The sequence below is a fragment of the Pseudorasbora parva genome, chromosome 23, assembly GCF_024679245.1.
Source record: "Pseudorasbora parva isolate DD20220531a chromosome 23, ASM2467924v1, whole genome shotgun sequence".
Lineage (NCBI taxonomy): Eukaryota > Metazoa > Chordata > Actinopteri > Cypriniformes > Gobionidae > Pseudorasbora > Pseudorasbora parva.
Genome location: NC_090194.1, coordinates 3,147,449 through 3,163,687, shown reverse-complemented (window position 1 = coordinate 3,163,687; position 16,239 = coordinate 3,147,449). Strand labels below are relative to the sequence as shown.

Genomic DNA, 16,239 nt, shown 5'->3' with positions numbered 1-16,239 from the left:
TTTCTGAATTAAGCAATGGCTTTATTTGGAGACGGTCAATTGAAGCAATTACATTATATATCATCTAAAGACCAATACGCAAACATAAAGCAGGAGAAAATGTTAGCACAAGCAGGATTCCAGTTGAGGATTAGTGGATTCGACATACACATGGCATTGAGGCTCTCCCTCCTCTCCCTCGTACCTTCCGCTAAGCCTAAAATAAGATGATCGGCAGTTGCGTCACCCTGCATGTGGACTTTCATCTAAATGACAAGAGGATTTTAGAAGCAGATTCTCTCTTATGAGTCTGTGCATGGCGAGTGTCTGTTTCTCCGGGAGCTGAGTCGAAACATTTTGGCCAATCTGGCAGAACAGACGAACCAGGACAGCTGGATTCAGCTGGTTTACCTCCACTTGGGGGAGTGTAAGTCACTCCGGGATGCTTTTATTGGAGTTTCAGAGGAGTGCACCAGGACATGTGGTTCATCAACCAGGTTGAATGTCAGTGTTTTGTGTTTCACTGGCTATTAATCGATGTTTTTCTTTCTGTCTTTGTCCTTTCAGGTGACCTGGCTGATCTTCAGATGCCTTATACAAATGTAGAAGTGATCCAGGGGAAGATGGTAGTTCTGCAGGCATCTTACACGGGCGGTGACAAACAGAAAAACACGGTCGTCTGGAACTACATGTCCAGCAGCACAGAAATGGTGACTGTCTTTTGCTATATGATGTTTTTGTGTGATATGCAGTTCTCTATCTAAAAATGATTACACATTTTGATTTTTGCATATAGATTTTTTTTATTGTAATGGTAATTTTCTGACAGGATTATCCAGTCATTTTACAGAAATTACCGATAACCATTAAAACACAACCTAATGCAATGGGTAATGCAAAATACATTCTGTCATATTCATTACCCACCGAAATGTAAAAAAATGCCATTTTTGTTTTTTGTCCAAAAGACAAAAAGGCAGAAAATACGTCTCCCCTCCTCTACTTTATTTCTAATTGTTAAATCTGATTCTGTTTCATAGAACTGAACGAAGAATAATATATTGATATTTTAAATTATTTTAATATAGGCCTATTTACTGTTCAATTTTTTTGTTACTTTAACTAAAAGTGTGTGTGGCTTTTTTAAGTATACAAAAAACAAATACTTTTTTTTTGTGCTCTATTTTCATGGATTTAAAAAAAATGTTTACAGTGAACATTTGTGCGTAATATAAATCTATATATCTGATATAAATGTCACACTGTAGAACCACTGAAGTGGAAGAAAAAAAGTTACGAGATACATATATCATAGTTGTGCTTTGACTCAGTTGTTTTATTTGTGAAAACTCATGCCAAATTATGGACATAATGAGAAATTATGAACACATACCAAAACAAGAGAGAACCACCACTGCATTAATAACTGATTATGTTGCAGTCAAGGTATGCTTATTTTTCTATGCATTTCTTTTTGCACAGTAAAATAAAACCTGTCGCTGTAATTTGCAAAAAAAATATTTGCCAAATACTTTTTTCTGATAAATACCTTGACCCCGTTTAGAGTTTCCCCCCTCATATTTAAAATATTTTCCTCATATTTTGATGTTGTAATTAAACAGGTAGGGTTATTAAAAAGAAATATGACTTTTGGCCACTAATAGTTCATTCAATAGGTTGTGATCGCTATATGAGTAAATGAGCAATATGAGTGTAGTATCTTTAGGCCTGATCAGATTTGATTGTTTTATCAAACTCATAATGATTTCTAAATAGATTAATTTGGAGCAGTTAAGAGCACGTAACATGATGGAATATAAAGTCTGTAGGGGTCGAGTGCACAGGGAGGTAATCCTGCTCCTCATTATCATTGCTCGTGTCAACATGTTTCCGGAACGGCGAGAGGATTCAGAAAAGATTTATAATCAAATCTGATCATGTTATGTCAGTCCAAATTAGATTTTGAAATGGTGTGGTATTATGGGTGGGATCATTCCTTAGTTTTTGTCCTGATGCCAGAAAGTTTAGCACCATCTGTGCATGTTATGATTTGGATGATGAATTACTTTATTGAACATTATTGTGGAATGATTTTATTTATTAAAAGTGTCCAAAGGTTTTTCTTATTTCCTTTTTTTTACATTTTGAATGGTTTATCCACGTTGTGGTTCTGTCTGTGGGTCATCATCACTTTAACTCATACTGCCTGCGAGTTCAGTCCATCTCACCCTAAGAGCCTCTAATGCTGTGATTGAAATGTACACTCTTGGCAGCAGTTCTTTTTCATTATGGATTACATGGCATCTCATTATTCTGTAAGAAACCGTATTATCTGCAGATTGTGAAATCCTCCATTCTGCATTTTCTTCAGTTGAGATTAACTCACAGAAAGGTTATTCTGAGATGAATCTTTTAGACCAGTCCACTGAGAAATTCTGTCACTGCCACTGATCTTATGTCATTTCCTTTTTGTTATTGTACTTTTTTGCGCAGTGGAGTGTTTTCTGACTTTCTAAAAATGTGTGTGTGTGTGTGTGTGTGTGTGTGTGTGTGTGTGTGTGTGTGTGTGTGTGTACACCGATCAGGCATAACATTATGACAGGTGAAGTAAATAACACTGATTATTCATTACAGCTCCTGTTAGTGGGTGGGATATATTAGGCAGCAAGTGAAATTTTTTTTGTTAAAGTTGATGTGTTAGAAGAAGGAAAAATGGGCAAGCGGTGGTCAGTATCTATCACAAGTGGTCCAAGGAAGGAACAGCTGTGAACCACTGAAGGATCATGTGACACTGATATTGCTGTTTTATTGTATTTTTGATCAAATAAATGCTGCCTTAAATATTAAAACAAATATTATAGTAAATGCATTCATATTTGAATGTATATATATATATATATATATATATATATATATATATATATATATATATATATATATATATATATATATATATATAGCGACATATTGTTCTCCTGCTCCATGCAATAGGAGAATTGATACGCTGGCACCAATTACTAATATTTTAATAAAATAAGGGGCTCTGAATAGATTTCCCTGCTCTCAGCATCGCTACTTCATGGCTTCTCAAGGTGGCGATCAACACATGAATGAGGGAAACATGAACACAAGTTAACTAGCCTAAGAAAAAGAGTTTTTTAACGGGATAGCGGACAGCAGTGTGAGTGAAATAATAAATGCCAGCCACGTTCAAGTCCAAAGTCTGGAAAACTTTTTATGGGTATTTTGTTTAAATGGGTATTTTGTTCATAGTTAGACATGAAAACAAAGATTCTCACCATAAATCAGCATAATTATTAACTATTCATTCCTCATTTCTCATCATGATCCCTCCCAACTCTTTGTCTTTCTTTAGATCATCTCGTTCGTCACTGGAGAGATAAATTATGGCACTTCCCAGATTGCAGGTCGAGCTGGTTTTGTCCATTCAATGCCTGACACCAATGTGTCCCTGTTCATTAACAACACCAAAGCATCGGACTCAGGGAAGTACATGTGCCAGGTCCTGATCCCCGGGGGCGGAGGACTCGCCAAAGAGCTGACCCTTAATGTTAAAGGTGTGTATTTGCTGCCACAATATGGCACACACACAAAGGCATAACTCACACAAGCCTAACCACAATACTCTCTCAGATGTGTTCTGTGACACAAGCCAAGTATTCTTGCTGCGTTTCACAGAAAAAGCATCCAAAAAATAATTTTAGCCCTTATTTAACATCACATCGTGTCTCTTTCAGTTCCTCCCTCGGTGCCGGTGTGTCAGGTTAAAGAAAAGCCTGTCCTCAAAGGAAACATCACTCTGGCCTGTAACTCTAATGATGGTAAACCGGCCCCTAAATACAAGTGGACCAAGATGAGCCCGACCTCAGAAGTCTTTTTCTCTCCCGCACTAAGTGAGTCTGTGTATCCACGAGAACATGTTTACATTAAGTATTCATTTCAATTTTCTTTCTATTAGCATATTCACATTTCAACATGTTACCCCAAAAATGTCTTTCAATCACGTATGACTGTCTTTTTTACAGTGAACATTTGTACGTAATATAAATCTATATATCTGATATAAATGTCACACTGCAGAGCCACTGAAGTGAAAGAAAAAAAGTTACGAGATACATATATCATAGTTGTGCTGTGACTCACTTGTTTTATTTGTGAAAACTCATGCCAAATTAGGGACATAATGAGAAATTATGAACACATACCAAAACAAGAGTGTGAAAAGAGCCTGTGAAAAAGGGGGCATTTTTGAGGAATGTCCCAGCCACTGACAAAGAAAGCACCATAAAAGTATACTAAAAGTCATCTAGATGACTCAGGATCCATTTGTAGTGGTTACCAGCTAGAGGTTAGATCGGGCTCAAAAAATCAAGCCCGACCCTACCCGAGCCCGTGCACGTTGTGTCCGAGCCCGACCCGGCCCGACACATTAACTGTAATTATGAGCCCGAGCCCGATTTAAACCCGACCATTGTTCAATATGTGGGCGTTCTGACGAGAACGAGCCTGTAATGAGCAAAGCGCAGCGAAGCGGACCGGTGAGGCTCATGATAAAACTACATTTAGTTTTCAGTTTTCTCCACAGCGACTGTACAGCCGAATAACATTTTGTTGCAATATTGTCATGTTTAACACTTTGAAGCTGCTTTGAAACAATCGTCATTGTAAAAGCGCTATAGGCTATAAATAAAGCTGACTTGACTCCGCTCAATAATCCGCAGGCGCGCGCTCATGATCCGCTCACCGGTAAACTGATGTCTGCTCAAATCCAGCTCAGACAGTTATCTGTAGCTCACTTTGTTGTAGCCATTAAACAATGTGTTTTTTTCCTTCATATTTATGTTTAAATATTATAATATTATTTTTACATATTTCATCTGATTATGATGAGTGAAAAGATGCGAGTGGGTCAGAAATGATTTTGGTGGTTATATTTAGTTTAATATTAAGTTTTGTTTTGTTGAAAGCATTTTTTTCGTTTTGTTTAAATTGTATCTTAATTTTAAAAAAGTTTCTTAGGCCAATTGCCTGGATTTAATAAATAAAAAGCAAATAGCAGACTATAATCGTGAGGTGAAGTCGTGGGAGTGATCGCTTTCATTGCTCGTGCACTGGAGCGCGTCTCATAAATAAACCCAACCTCAGCAGCTACTCGCCTCACAGACATGAGAAATATGCGTATAGAAAGCTTGAAATGACCACTTTTAAACGAAACGATTCGAAGATATTTAATTAAGCAGAGTGCAGTGTTCACGCGAGCAGCTCTTGACACAGAGCGTTTCTGTTTATAACGCTGCGCTCCATCACTGCTCGAGCTGTGAGTTTAACGCGCATTTTTACACTAATCCTGACAAGTGCAACTTTGTAGACTACACATTTGTTTCTTAGTTGTTGTATTAGTTCTTACTTTGCTAAATATGTATATATAATTTCTGATTATAGCATAGCTTTCTGCCCACCCAATTAGACTAGTAAATTAAAAAAAAAAAAAACCGCTTGATCACGGGCCCGGCCCTACCCGACCCGAGGATAGTGCAGAGAAATCTCAGCCCGGCCCGCGGGTCGGTTCGGGTCAGGTTCGGGTTCGGGCTCGGGCAGAGAATCTAAACTCTATTACCAGCTCACTGGGAGATGAGGTTATTCATGAACATACAACAGTTCTTTCTGGTTCTCAAATCTGATCCAGTTCACTGTTTGCGACGACTATCATGGCGGTTGAGAAATTCACCTATTTTTTTTTTATGTTTTTTTTTTTTACAATTATTATTGTGTCGGAATGTAGTTCGAAGAGTTGTTTTTAGGAGAATGTAGCTATCTAGACCTCAAATATGTGAAGCATATGTAAAAAAAGTGCCTTTGTGGCAGATGTGAGCTCCAGGCCGCCAGCGGCCGCTCAGTGCTCATGTATCCGCAGAGAATCGCTTCATCTCAGACAGTCCTTGGGGAATTTGCAGCTGGTTCTTACTTATTTTTTATCCTTTATTTTACCTAGAAATAATCCCATTGAGATTCAAAATATCCTTTTCAAGGGAGTCCTGGCCAAGACAAGATAAAATACATAGACACAAATTTAACCGGAGAAGACATTTGGCAATTAAACATCATCTCAACATAATCGCCAGCAGCGCTCAGTAACATGACAGTCCTTTATCCTAGTTTTAAACAGTGCCTTTGTCGGTAGATTTCTGCAATGTATACCAGGACAAAGGTGCAAAAACTTCACTGAAAACAGTTTATGTTTATGGAATATCATAGTGACATTTGGAATAAGAAAAGAACATAAGTATGGAAGCAGTTTACAAAGTATGGCCTTAAAAAGAAAAATATACCAGTGCTCCTGTCTGTGATTATCTTACTGTGTGTAGATAGTGGTGGAACATAAGATATAATTCATTTGGGGTGTATCAAACGGACAATCTTTAGTGTTATTAATCTATAACATGTTCCAGAGCAAATTGATTTTAGTTAAGGGAAAAATTAACTTTTATAACCTTATATTTAACGTTAGGCTATATTTAACTTAAGCCCAGTATATAGAGCGTGATGTTTCATTAGTATGGAGGCTTGGGCTCAAATGTCACACAGTCAACTTGAGATTTAAATCCGTGGTGGAAGAAAATAATTCTGTATAAAAGAGAGATTTTAAAGACACTCCGTTGATGTGTCTTTTTTATTTACACACTTAAGCTGTCAAACTGTTGTATAAACACAATATCACATTTCGTAACTGTGCATTATATTACCTACCGCCGAATCACAGTCGTGCTCATATATGGCCATATTGCATTGCTACTCATGGTATGGCTCAAATATTAACGTTATTTTGGTCAGTTTGTCACATTTAAGCATTCGTAAGACTTTGCAATACAGCACACGGGTCATTGACCACTTTTATGATACTGTAAAGGTGCTTCTCATCCTTTTTTGAAGCTTGTGCTTCAGTGGAAAAGACCAATTATGTTACTTAAAATATTTCCTTTTGTGTTCAATTCGCCTTATTCACCTGGCGGCCATTTTGAAAACTCTAACGCCGTTGAGGGGTACACAAACCCGGAAGCTGGACTCCGATACGGTACTAATCATTAGTAGCATTCTGTGTCACTGCACTTCGTCACTCAGGAAAAAATCCAACAGAGGACAAACCTTTCACCGTTTTCCAGAGGATAAGGGATTACATGGAGTGTGGATTAAAAAAAATATCAGAAGGGATCCTGGTCGTAATTTCTGCATTTTACTACAGACTGTCATAATACGTCATAAATGAGTCACCTACTGTCACCCTGAAGCATATATGTAATGTTGGGGTCACGGGGCAGGGCTGAAGGCAGATAAAGTGAACATGGTTAAAACCTGGAGCAGGTCTCGGGTCTTCGTTATACAACACAACAAAACACAGACGAAGTTCAAAAGACTCAAGCAATAGCAAGACTGGGACATGTCAAGTCAGCTTTATTTAGCGCTTTTACAATGCCGATTGTTCCAAAGCAGCATCACGGTGTTAAACAGGACAATATTGCAACAAAATTTGATTCGGCTCTAGTCATTCTGGAGAAAACGGTGATGTTATCAGCTTATTTTAATCTATCATATAGTGTCAACGTGGACACTGTGCCGCCAGGTGAATAAGGCGAATGGAGGAAATGGCAATTTTTATATGTAAAAAATTAATGTGAATACATTTTTTGCTAAACTAATCCTTTTAGCATGAAACAGATTGAGATTAAACCTTAAAACTATTTATTTGTCATTATATCATTCTTGAGCACCGGAATAAAATCCTTGGATATGGTGGACTTAATCGTTTACTGTTACACAATCTCTGTTTCCAATATTACATTTTTGGGATCTCTGGCTTATTTAAGGTATTTTTTAAAAAATGCAAGTCTGACTTTAACCTCACACTGTTGTGTTGTTGTAGATGAAACGGCAGGAACGTTAAAACTGAACAATCTGAGCAGTAATATGTCAGGAAAGTACGTGTGCACTTCGTCCAACTCTGCAGGAGAGGAGACATGCTACATCAACCTGGAGGTCATCACATGTGTGTACTGCTGTTTGCTCATCACATAAACTCCTGCTCAAGTTTGGGGTCTTTTTTTATGTTTGTAACTTTTATTCAGTATTAAATTGATCAAAAGTGACATTAAAATTACATGAACTTTCTATTCATTTAAGAAATGTATTACAGCTTCCACAAAAACGTTAAGTAGCATGACTGTTGTCAACATTGACAATAATTAGAAATGTTTCTTGAGCACCAAATCAGCATATTAGAATAATTTCTGAAGAAGCGTGTGACACAAAGACTGAAAATTCAGCTTTGCAATCATAAAATTTTATATAAAACATCTAAAATATAGAAAAGTTATTTTAAATTGTAACAATATATCATACTATTACTGTATTTTTGATCAAATAACAATGACTTATTTCAAAAACATAAAAAATCATGTTGACCCCAAACTTTTGAATGTAATGTATCTGTTTGTAATATTTACTCGATGTGGCATACATTAACTTGTCCTGTTCTTTTTGTGCAGCAACTAATGCTGGGATGATCGCTGGTGTTACGTTTGGTTGTATTGTGGCTCTCATCCTGATCATTATCTTCCTCGTCTTCATGTGGACAAGACGGAAAGACACAGAGGAGGATTTGGCCAATGAAATCAAGTATGATAATTATGATTTAATGATTGATGTTATGCATTGATGTCTCCTGCTCCCACAAACTCTCACAACAAGCAACTGAATGCAGCAAAAAGTTTATTTTAGACAAAAATTGTTTCATTTAGGGACAATAACTAAAAAAACGATAGGCTAAAATAACAAACAGAAAACCAGTTGGTTTATACATCAAAAAAGCTAAATAAATGGCGTTCTTACCTCCCTGCTATTTGTAAACTGGAGAAAATGCATTGTAAAATATTGGCAATCCACTACGAAGAGAGCCCCTTAAAAGGGATTGATCCAATACAATTACCAGTTTACACCATTTAACAATTCAACTCCCCACAAGGAGCGTGCTTGGAGTGTTAATCATTCATTTGTCTCTCATGTACTAATAATTATTGGTTGTCCAATTAATTTCTGCAAAAGGTTCTTTTGAACAGTTTGTTTCAATGAACCAGTAAATAAAAAAGTACCAAGTCAGTGGCTATTTATATTATATTTAATGATATATATATATATATATTTTTTTTTTTTTACAAAACTTAGTTTTATGGTATGAAACATTCAAATAAAGCCATGTGTGAACATGATTATTCATTCACTTAAGTTAATGGTGTTTTTTCCTTCTGTTATTCTACATCTTGGACAATTTTACTACATTTTGCACTCAAAGCACACAATACAAACATTAATGCACAAACGTGATCTACATGTCTAAAGTTGATAAAAAATGCAATTTTTCTTTCTCTAATCCAGTGATAATTTTGAACGAAAATGCAGCTAGAGCACAGATGAGTGGCCGAGAGCTATAATAACAAACACTATATAACGAGCGCAAATCACTTCCTCACGCATCTGATTGATAAATAGGACCGGGACGAGTGGCAAAAGAGCTGCTGGATGACTGGAGTTAATAGGGGAAACTGCGAAAACACAAGTAAAAACTAACGATTATACTCAAATTTGGACTCAACATAGTTCTTTGCAACTTACCAAAGATCCAGTGATCCATGGATATTGCCATGCAGTCAGGAGTCATGACATTTATATGAGCCTGATTTCAACATAAAGCAAATTTGCCTCTCTATCCTCTCTATAACTCTTCATATAAATACAATAAAGGCAGGTCTAAATCCAGGTAATCACTTATATTACTGTTATACATAATGTCAAATTGACTCGTCCAGCCCTAAAACTTATTATATACGTATATCACATTGTAATAAAGTTTGTCGATAGGAAGGAGGCGGGAACCGGCAAACGTTTAACAACTTTTATTAAATAAACAAAACGAAAGTAAACCGCGGGCAGCCCCTCACGGACGACTGCCCACACACACATAACAAAACTTAACATAAAGTCCAGGCCTGGTCCTCTCTCGTCTTCCGCTGCCTTCGCTCCTCCTTTTATGCTCCCGTCCCTTGGCCGCGAGACGAGACCGGTGTGTCACGCAGCTGGTACTCATTACCACTCGTCACCGGCCTGCTCTCGCAGTCCCTCGCCCTGCTGTTTGCCACACCACACACATATCGTTTTTTCTGTGTTTGTTTAAAAACATCAAATTATGCAGAATATATGATGGTTAATATTTAACTGATGATGTGTTAATAAAATATAAAGGGTAAGATTTTACCCCAGAATTCAACATACTGACCAAAAATGATAACAGCAAATCCACGTTTCGCTGGCTGGAGTTCAGTTGTTTCTGTGTTTGCAGAGATCTGTTTGCTTCTCTCTTCTGTAGCTTTCATCTATAAAAAAATAAACCTCGGATTTCTTGTCAAATGTATTTATACAGTCAATCTCAAACCTTATTCCCATTTTAGATGTGTTTTGTGTGTCATTCACGTTGGCAAATCTTTTTGCCACTTAGTGGGCGTAACCGCAGTCACTCCGGCTTATTTCAGTGAACCGTTTGCCTCACACAATCTATGCTAAAGCACCCAAAGTAAACTTGGTCATTTAACTGAACTATGCACATGCATTTTAGACATGTCATGTTGTTCTATCCATGCAATAAATGCACATCATTGAATGACATGCTTTTTTTTTTTTAAGCTCACTGCTTACTGCCCACTACTATTTACTGCTGAGCGATTGGCAAGTTAAGGAGCATCCATAATTACAATTTAAAATCAATTAGTTATTGAAATGTCTTCATTTTACAAATAAAGCTTCAGAGAGGGATACTTTCTGCATCCTTATGTAGTTCAATCTTTCATTAGAAAATTCCCCAAAATATATCTGCAGTTGTGCAAGCCGCCCACTCCACCCTGCCTGTATAATCAACCACATTTGTCACACTCTAATGGGTGTGGAGAACGAGGAGAGCACAAACACACGTCCCCGCACATACACCCTCCCACACAACAGGGACATACGAGTGAAAAGACACAGTTATGTCCAAGGACTTCAAGTCAAGTCAAATGTATGTGTACAGCGCTTTATGTATACAATGACGAGTGTTTCAAAGCAGCTTCACAGTGTTAAACTGGACAATATTGCAACAACATTTGATTCTGCTGTAATGTCGCTCTGGATAAAACATCAACTCATTTCTATTTATCATATAGCGACAATGTGGGCAGATCAGTGATATAGTTAATGCAGTTAATTTAGTAATTAATTTTATTTGGATTTAGTTGAAAACTTAGATTGAAATTTTAGTGTCCCCACTTAACTTCAAAATTGTTTCATGATTTATAACTTGTGTAGACACTAAAGGGGTTAGTTCACCCAAAAATGAAAATTCTGTCATTAATTACTTACCCTAATGTTGTTGGACACCCGTCAGACCTCCGTTCATCTTCACACACAGATGAAGATATTAGTGTTGAAATCCGATGGCTCAGAAAAGCCTTCATTGACACCAATGTCATTTCCTCTCTCAAGACCCATAAAGGCACTAAAGACGTCGTTACAAAGCCCATCTCACTACAGCGGCTCTACAATCATTTGTAATCAGACACCAGAATAGTTTTTGTGCACAAAAAAACTAAATAACGACTTATATAGTGATGGACCGATTTCAAAACAAAGTTTAGAACGTTATGAATCAGTCGATCGATTCATGATTCGGATCGCCAAAGTCACGTGATTTCAGCAGTTTGACACGCGATCCGAATCATGAATCGGTTCATTACAGTTCGAAACTTTGTTTTGAAATCAGCCCATCACTATATAACTCTTTATTTAGGGGGTTTTTTGTGCACAAAAACTATTCTCGTCACTTCATAAAATGATTGTAGAGCCGCTGTAGTGAGATGGGCTTTGTAACGTCTTTAGTGCCTTTATGGGTCTTGAGAGAGGAAATGACATTGGTGTCAATGAAGGCCTTTCTGAGCCATCGGATTTCAACACTAATATCTTCATCTGTGTCTGAAGATGAGCGGAGGTCTGACGGGTGTCCAACGACATTAGGGTAAGTAATTAATTACATACTTACATTTTTGGGTGAACTAACCCTTAAGTGTTTTTGTGTGTTTCAGGGAGGATGCTCAGGCTCCCAAACGCGTCTCATGGGCCAAGAGTGGCACTGGATCTGACATCATCTCTAAAAACGGCACCCTGTCCTCCATTCAAACCAGCTCTTACCCGCGAGACCACCACAACCACCACCATTACCCTCACTCCGACACCGCATCCATCACCACGGCCACAGGCAGCACAGCCGGCTTCCGCTCACAGCCTCCGGAAGATGCCACATTGGAGCGCACTTTGCCGGGCTACAACACCAACCCCACCCTGCCCCGTGGTCCAATAGGACCCAGCACCAACGGAGGCTACCAGAACACCTCAATGCCCCGGTCAGCCTCAGCCCAGCCTCAGATTCCACGCCCGCCAGTCCTGCCAACCACCGTAACTGCCGCCAATATCTCCCGCATGGGAGGGGTTCCCATCATGGTGCCGGCGCAAAACCAGGCCGGATCTCTGGTGTAAAAATCACTTCTGCCGAACCTCCAAAGGTAAAGAGGGAAGAAGACATCCTGTCCGCGGCCCTAAAAACTCAAGCACATTAGAAAGGACGGACTGGAACCGATAAGCTTATTGCCTCTGTATGGAAACAGCATGGTGTAATTTTCTTTATTTACATTTTTTATTTTATTTTTTATATATATATAAGAAACGTAAACAAATATAAATATGCTCATTGTATTGTTTTATAAATAGTTTTTTTTACTGTTCAAAGTATTACAGAAAAGCATCTACTTTCTGTAAAGTGGAACTTGTTAAACAATAAACAAGAAGACACTGAGATTATTCACTTTGGTTTTTCATGAAAATGTTTTGCTGTTACTGCTTTGCTGATTATTCTTTTGCGAACTAAAGATGCTAACTTGCCTTGATGAAAACAAATGAAAGGTCCACTATTCCACCTTATACAGACACTCCTCATTAAAGGGATAGTTCACCCAAAAATGAAAATTAGTCCATGATTTCCTCACCCTCATGTCATCCCAGGTGTATATGACATTCTTCTGAGTTCTGCCAAAAACGGTGTGTCTATTTACACCAAGTGCAAAGAGCGTGCCTTGATGACAAGTGCTATTCACACTAGCTCCGCCTAACAATGCCTGGTTTGGGTTTAAAAAAACACACATATTTCAATGTTTTCAGTGGCGCAGTCAGTAAAGCGTAAGGCTTAAGGGTCTTTATGACACAATCAACCTGGGCTCGAATCCACCTTTAGCTGAGCTCGTTCTTCTCTCTTTTCCCATCACAAATCAATCACATCAGAAAGGCATTTACTTTCAATAAAAATTAAGACAATGTTCTAAAAGTGGAAATAAAGTGCCTAATAAAAAGTCTAATAATAATAATAAAAGTATTTATTGTGTAGGGTAAGGGGTCAGTGTTGGGAGGGCATTTATTGTCCCATTAATGTTGCATACATTTAATAATTTTAATAAATATAATCATTTTCACTGTTATTATTGCATCCTGGTAATCTACCACAATACTAAGGTGCAAATAGTGTATCTGTCAAGATAAAGTATAAATTGTATGTAATTACTATTTACACATATTGCAAAGAACTACTTTTACATGGTCTAAAATAGAATATATCACTATTTTGACTTCATAATAGCATCTACAGCGATTTGCACTTAGTGTAAATATCCTCTATCGCTAAGAAAATGTTATTTTCATTTAGTGTAAATTCTCGTTTTAGATTTCTAATTCATGACCGGTTTTTAGTTTTGCTCTATCATCTGCACTTCTGCGTTTGTGAATATGTCAGGGGTCAAGGGTTACTCTTTTACTGTGGATCAATGCGTACAGCCATCTCTCGGAAGCTAGTTGTTTTAGTTTATTAAGTTTTTAATATGGATATTTTTCTCACACAAACGCATGACTTTGCTTCAGAAGGCCTTTATTAACCCCCTGGAGTCATGTGGAGCATTTTATAATGGACAGATGCACTTGTATTGACTTTCACCCATTCACTGCCATTATAAAGAGCAGGATATTTTGAATATAACTTTGTATTGATCTGAAAGAAGAATGTCATATACACCTAGGATGACTTGAGGGAGAGTAAAACGGGCTTATTTTCATTTTTGGGTGAACTATCCCTTTAATAATTAAGTTTACATACAATCAATAGCATATGTTCCATAGCAGCACTGGTTAAAGGGAATGTTGAGGACATCTTATTAAGTTGCTATATTTGCCTTTAAATGTTGTTGTTTTTAGCCAGAAATTATTCAAAATAAACCTGTGTTGATATATAGTCGTTTTTAGAAGTGTAGAATTTGGCGGTATCTTAATTTATATTTTGGTTTTGTACCCCATGATTCTATTTTACATCTTCGATGGTGTATTGTATTGATTATATAAACAATAATTATAAACATTCCTTTAAGTCACTGTAAATAAGGTATTTATTTCTCATTCTAGGTCTGTGGTTATTGATGGCAGCAGATAAGTTCATGATTTATCTGCTAGACTGGAAACAACCAAAGATTTTCTCTTCAGTGGTTGTAGATGTGGGGGAAAGGGTTTTTTACCTTGTAATTTTCAGACCACTGTTACTATCAATTATACTTACAGTTCACAACATTCCAGCAAAAATGAATGGTAGCTTAAGAAATATGTGACACAGGCTGCTATTTCTAGTTTCCCAGAAATAAATACACCAGTGAAATATGAACTCAAAATTGACCTTATTTTCTTAATGCACATAATGAACTTACTTAAATGTGTCATTACCAGAGTAAAATAGGTTGTGAATGGCGGTGTTTACTTTATAGTGTAAGTCTGCCAAAATGTAGCCTATGTTGCATTATTATTTTTTTATTTCCCTCATAATTCTTAAATGCTTTTTAAACAACTGCTGTATTTTATTTTATTTTTTCTCACATAAAAACTTGTGTGTACTCAACTGTGCAACGGCCTGTTTTTCAAGCACATCTTTTTTTTATTATTTAATTAGAAATGTTTTATTGCCTGTACTCATGTCAATATGTTTGTCATCTGCAGATGGAACCTCAAACTGTTCTGTAGGACATTTACTATCTATGGACATGAAAACACTTCGTATTCATATTTTGAATAAAAGAAACTGCTGTAAAATGCAGTCTAGCTGTTTATTTACTATGAAATATAACATATTTACACGTAGTAACTAATCATTATTCTACAGCTCAACACAGTTATTGTTTAAATATCGTTTTTTTGATTTACCGCGAGTAGGCTATAATAAAAACTCCTCGAAACAATCAAGTCATCAAGCTACGCCTTTGTTTTGAATAAGGCACCCAGAGGCGAAATTACATATTGTGCCTTTAATTCGTTAATGACCGGTTTAGAAGATACCTGTTGATGCTAACTAGGGAGAAAGAGCTAAACTATATAACGTTATATAAAAAAGTGTCCATATAACGATAACACATTTTTCGCGCACATTAGGCTGCTATGTGATTGGGTGAGGATCCCTTCAGTGTGGTTAAGAAGAATCAGTTGACTCTTTAAAAAGAAGGTAAGCTAACGTTACTATTTTATGACATTTCTGTATTAATAATATTCGGAAAAGCTAAAATCTAACACGTTATGTGGGCCTAATATATAGCTAAGCTGTGTGCAGGCTAATTTAGTCAGGGTCAGAGTAAGTTAACCTTATTGCTAACGTTAATTAAGCTAACGTTAACGTGGCTGACGGTTGTCTCCACAAATGTTTGTTTGTCAAGATGTTTGCGAGCAAAAATGAAGTCCTGTTTTATATTTTATCTAGTTATGTTTTAAATATTGTTTTTAAACACTGTTGTGATCATGATTCAATAGACAAAATGAACAATATCATAAAAAAGACCGTGAATATCAGTCTCAGGGGACTAAAAAACCCTTTAATAAAACAGGTTTTAGCAGAACTAGAAAAGTCAGTTGCATATAATTGACTCTGGAAACTTATTCCCCCCCGGCAAGCAATGAGTAATGGATTTATCAACAGTTTTGATTTCACCTGTTTATTAGTGTTAGTAAATATTACACATCTAAAATCCTCCTGTAATGCTATGCTGCGGTCAGAAAGCCTGTGCTTATGATGACCTCTAGTGAAATGTCGTGGTA

The 16,239-nt window shown here is 37.0% G+C and overlaps 1 protein-coding gene across 1 annotated transcript in view; it reads left to right on the top strand.

Moving 5' to 3' along the window:
- The window catches only part of esama (endothelial cell adhesion molecule a), a 64,463-nt gene extending 51,538 nt beyond the window's left edge, over positions 1–12,925 (top strand). The window contains exons 2-7 of the mRNA XM_067433435.1: positions 547–689; positions 3,356–3,557; positions 3,738–3,893; positions 7,919–8,041; positions 8,541–8,670; positions 12,159–12,925. Coding sequence (XP_067289536.1) covers positions 547–689; positions 3,356–3,557; positions 3,738–3,893; positions 7,919–8,041; positions 8,541–8,670; positions 12,159–12,609 — 1,205 coding nt within the window. The 3' untranslated portion in view covers positions 12,610–12,925. The remainder of the gene's footprint in view (positions 1–546; positions 690–3,355; positions 3,558–3,737; positions 3,894–7,918; positions 8,042–8,540; positions 8,671–12,158) is intronic.
- Positions 12,926–16,239: the final 3,314 nt, after the last annotated feature.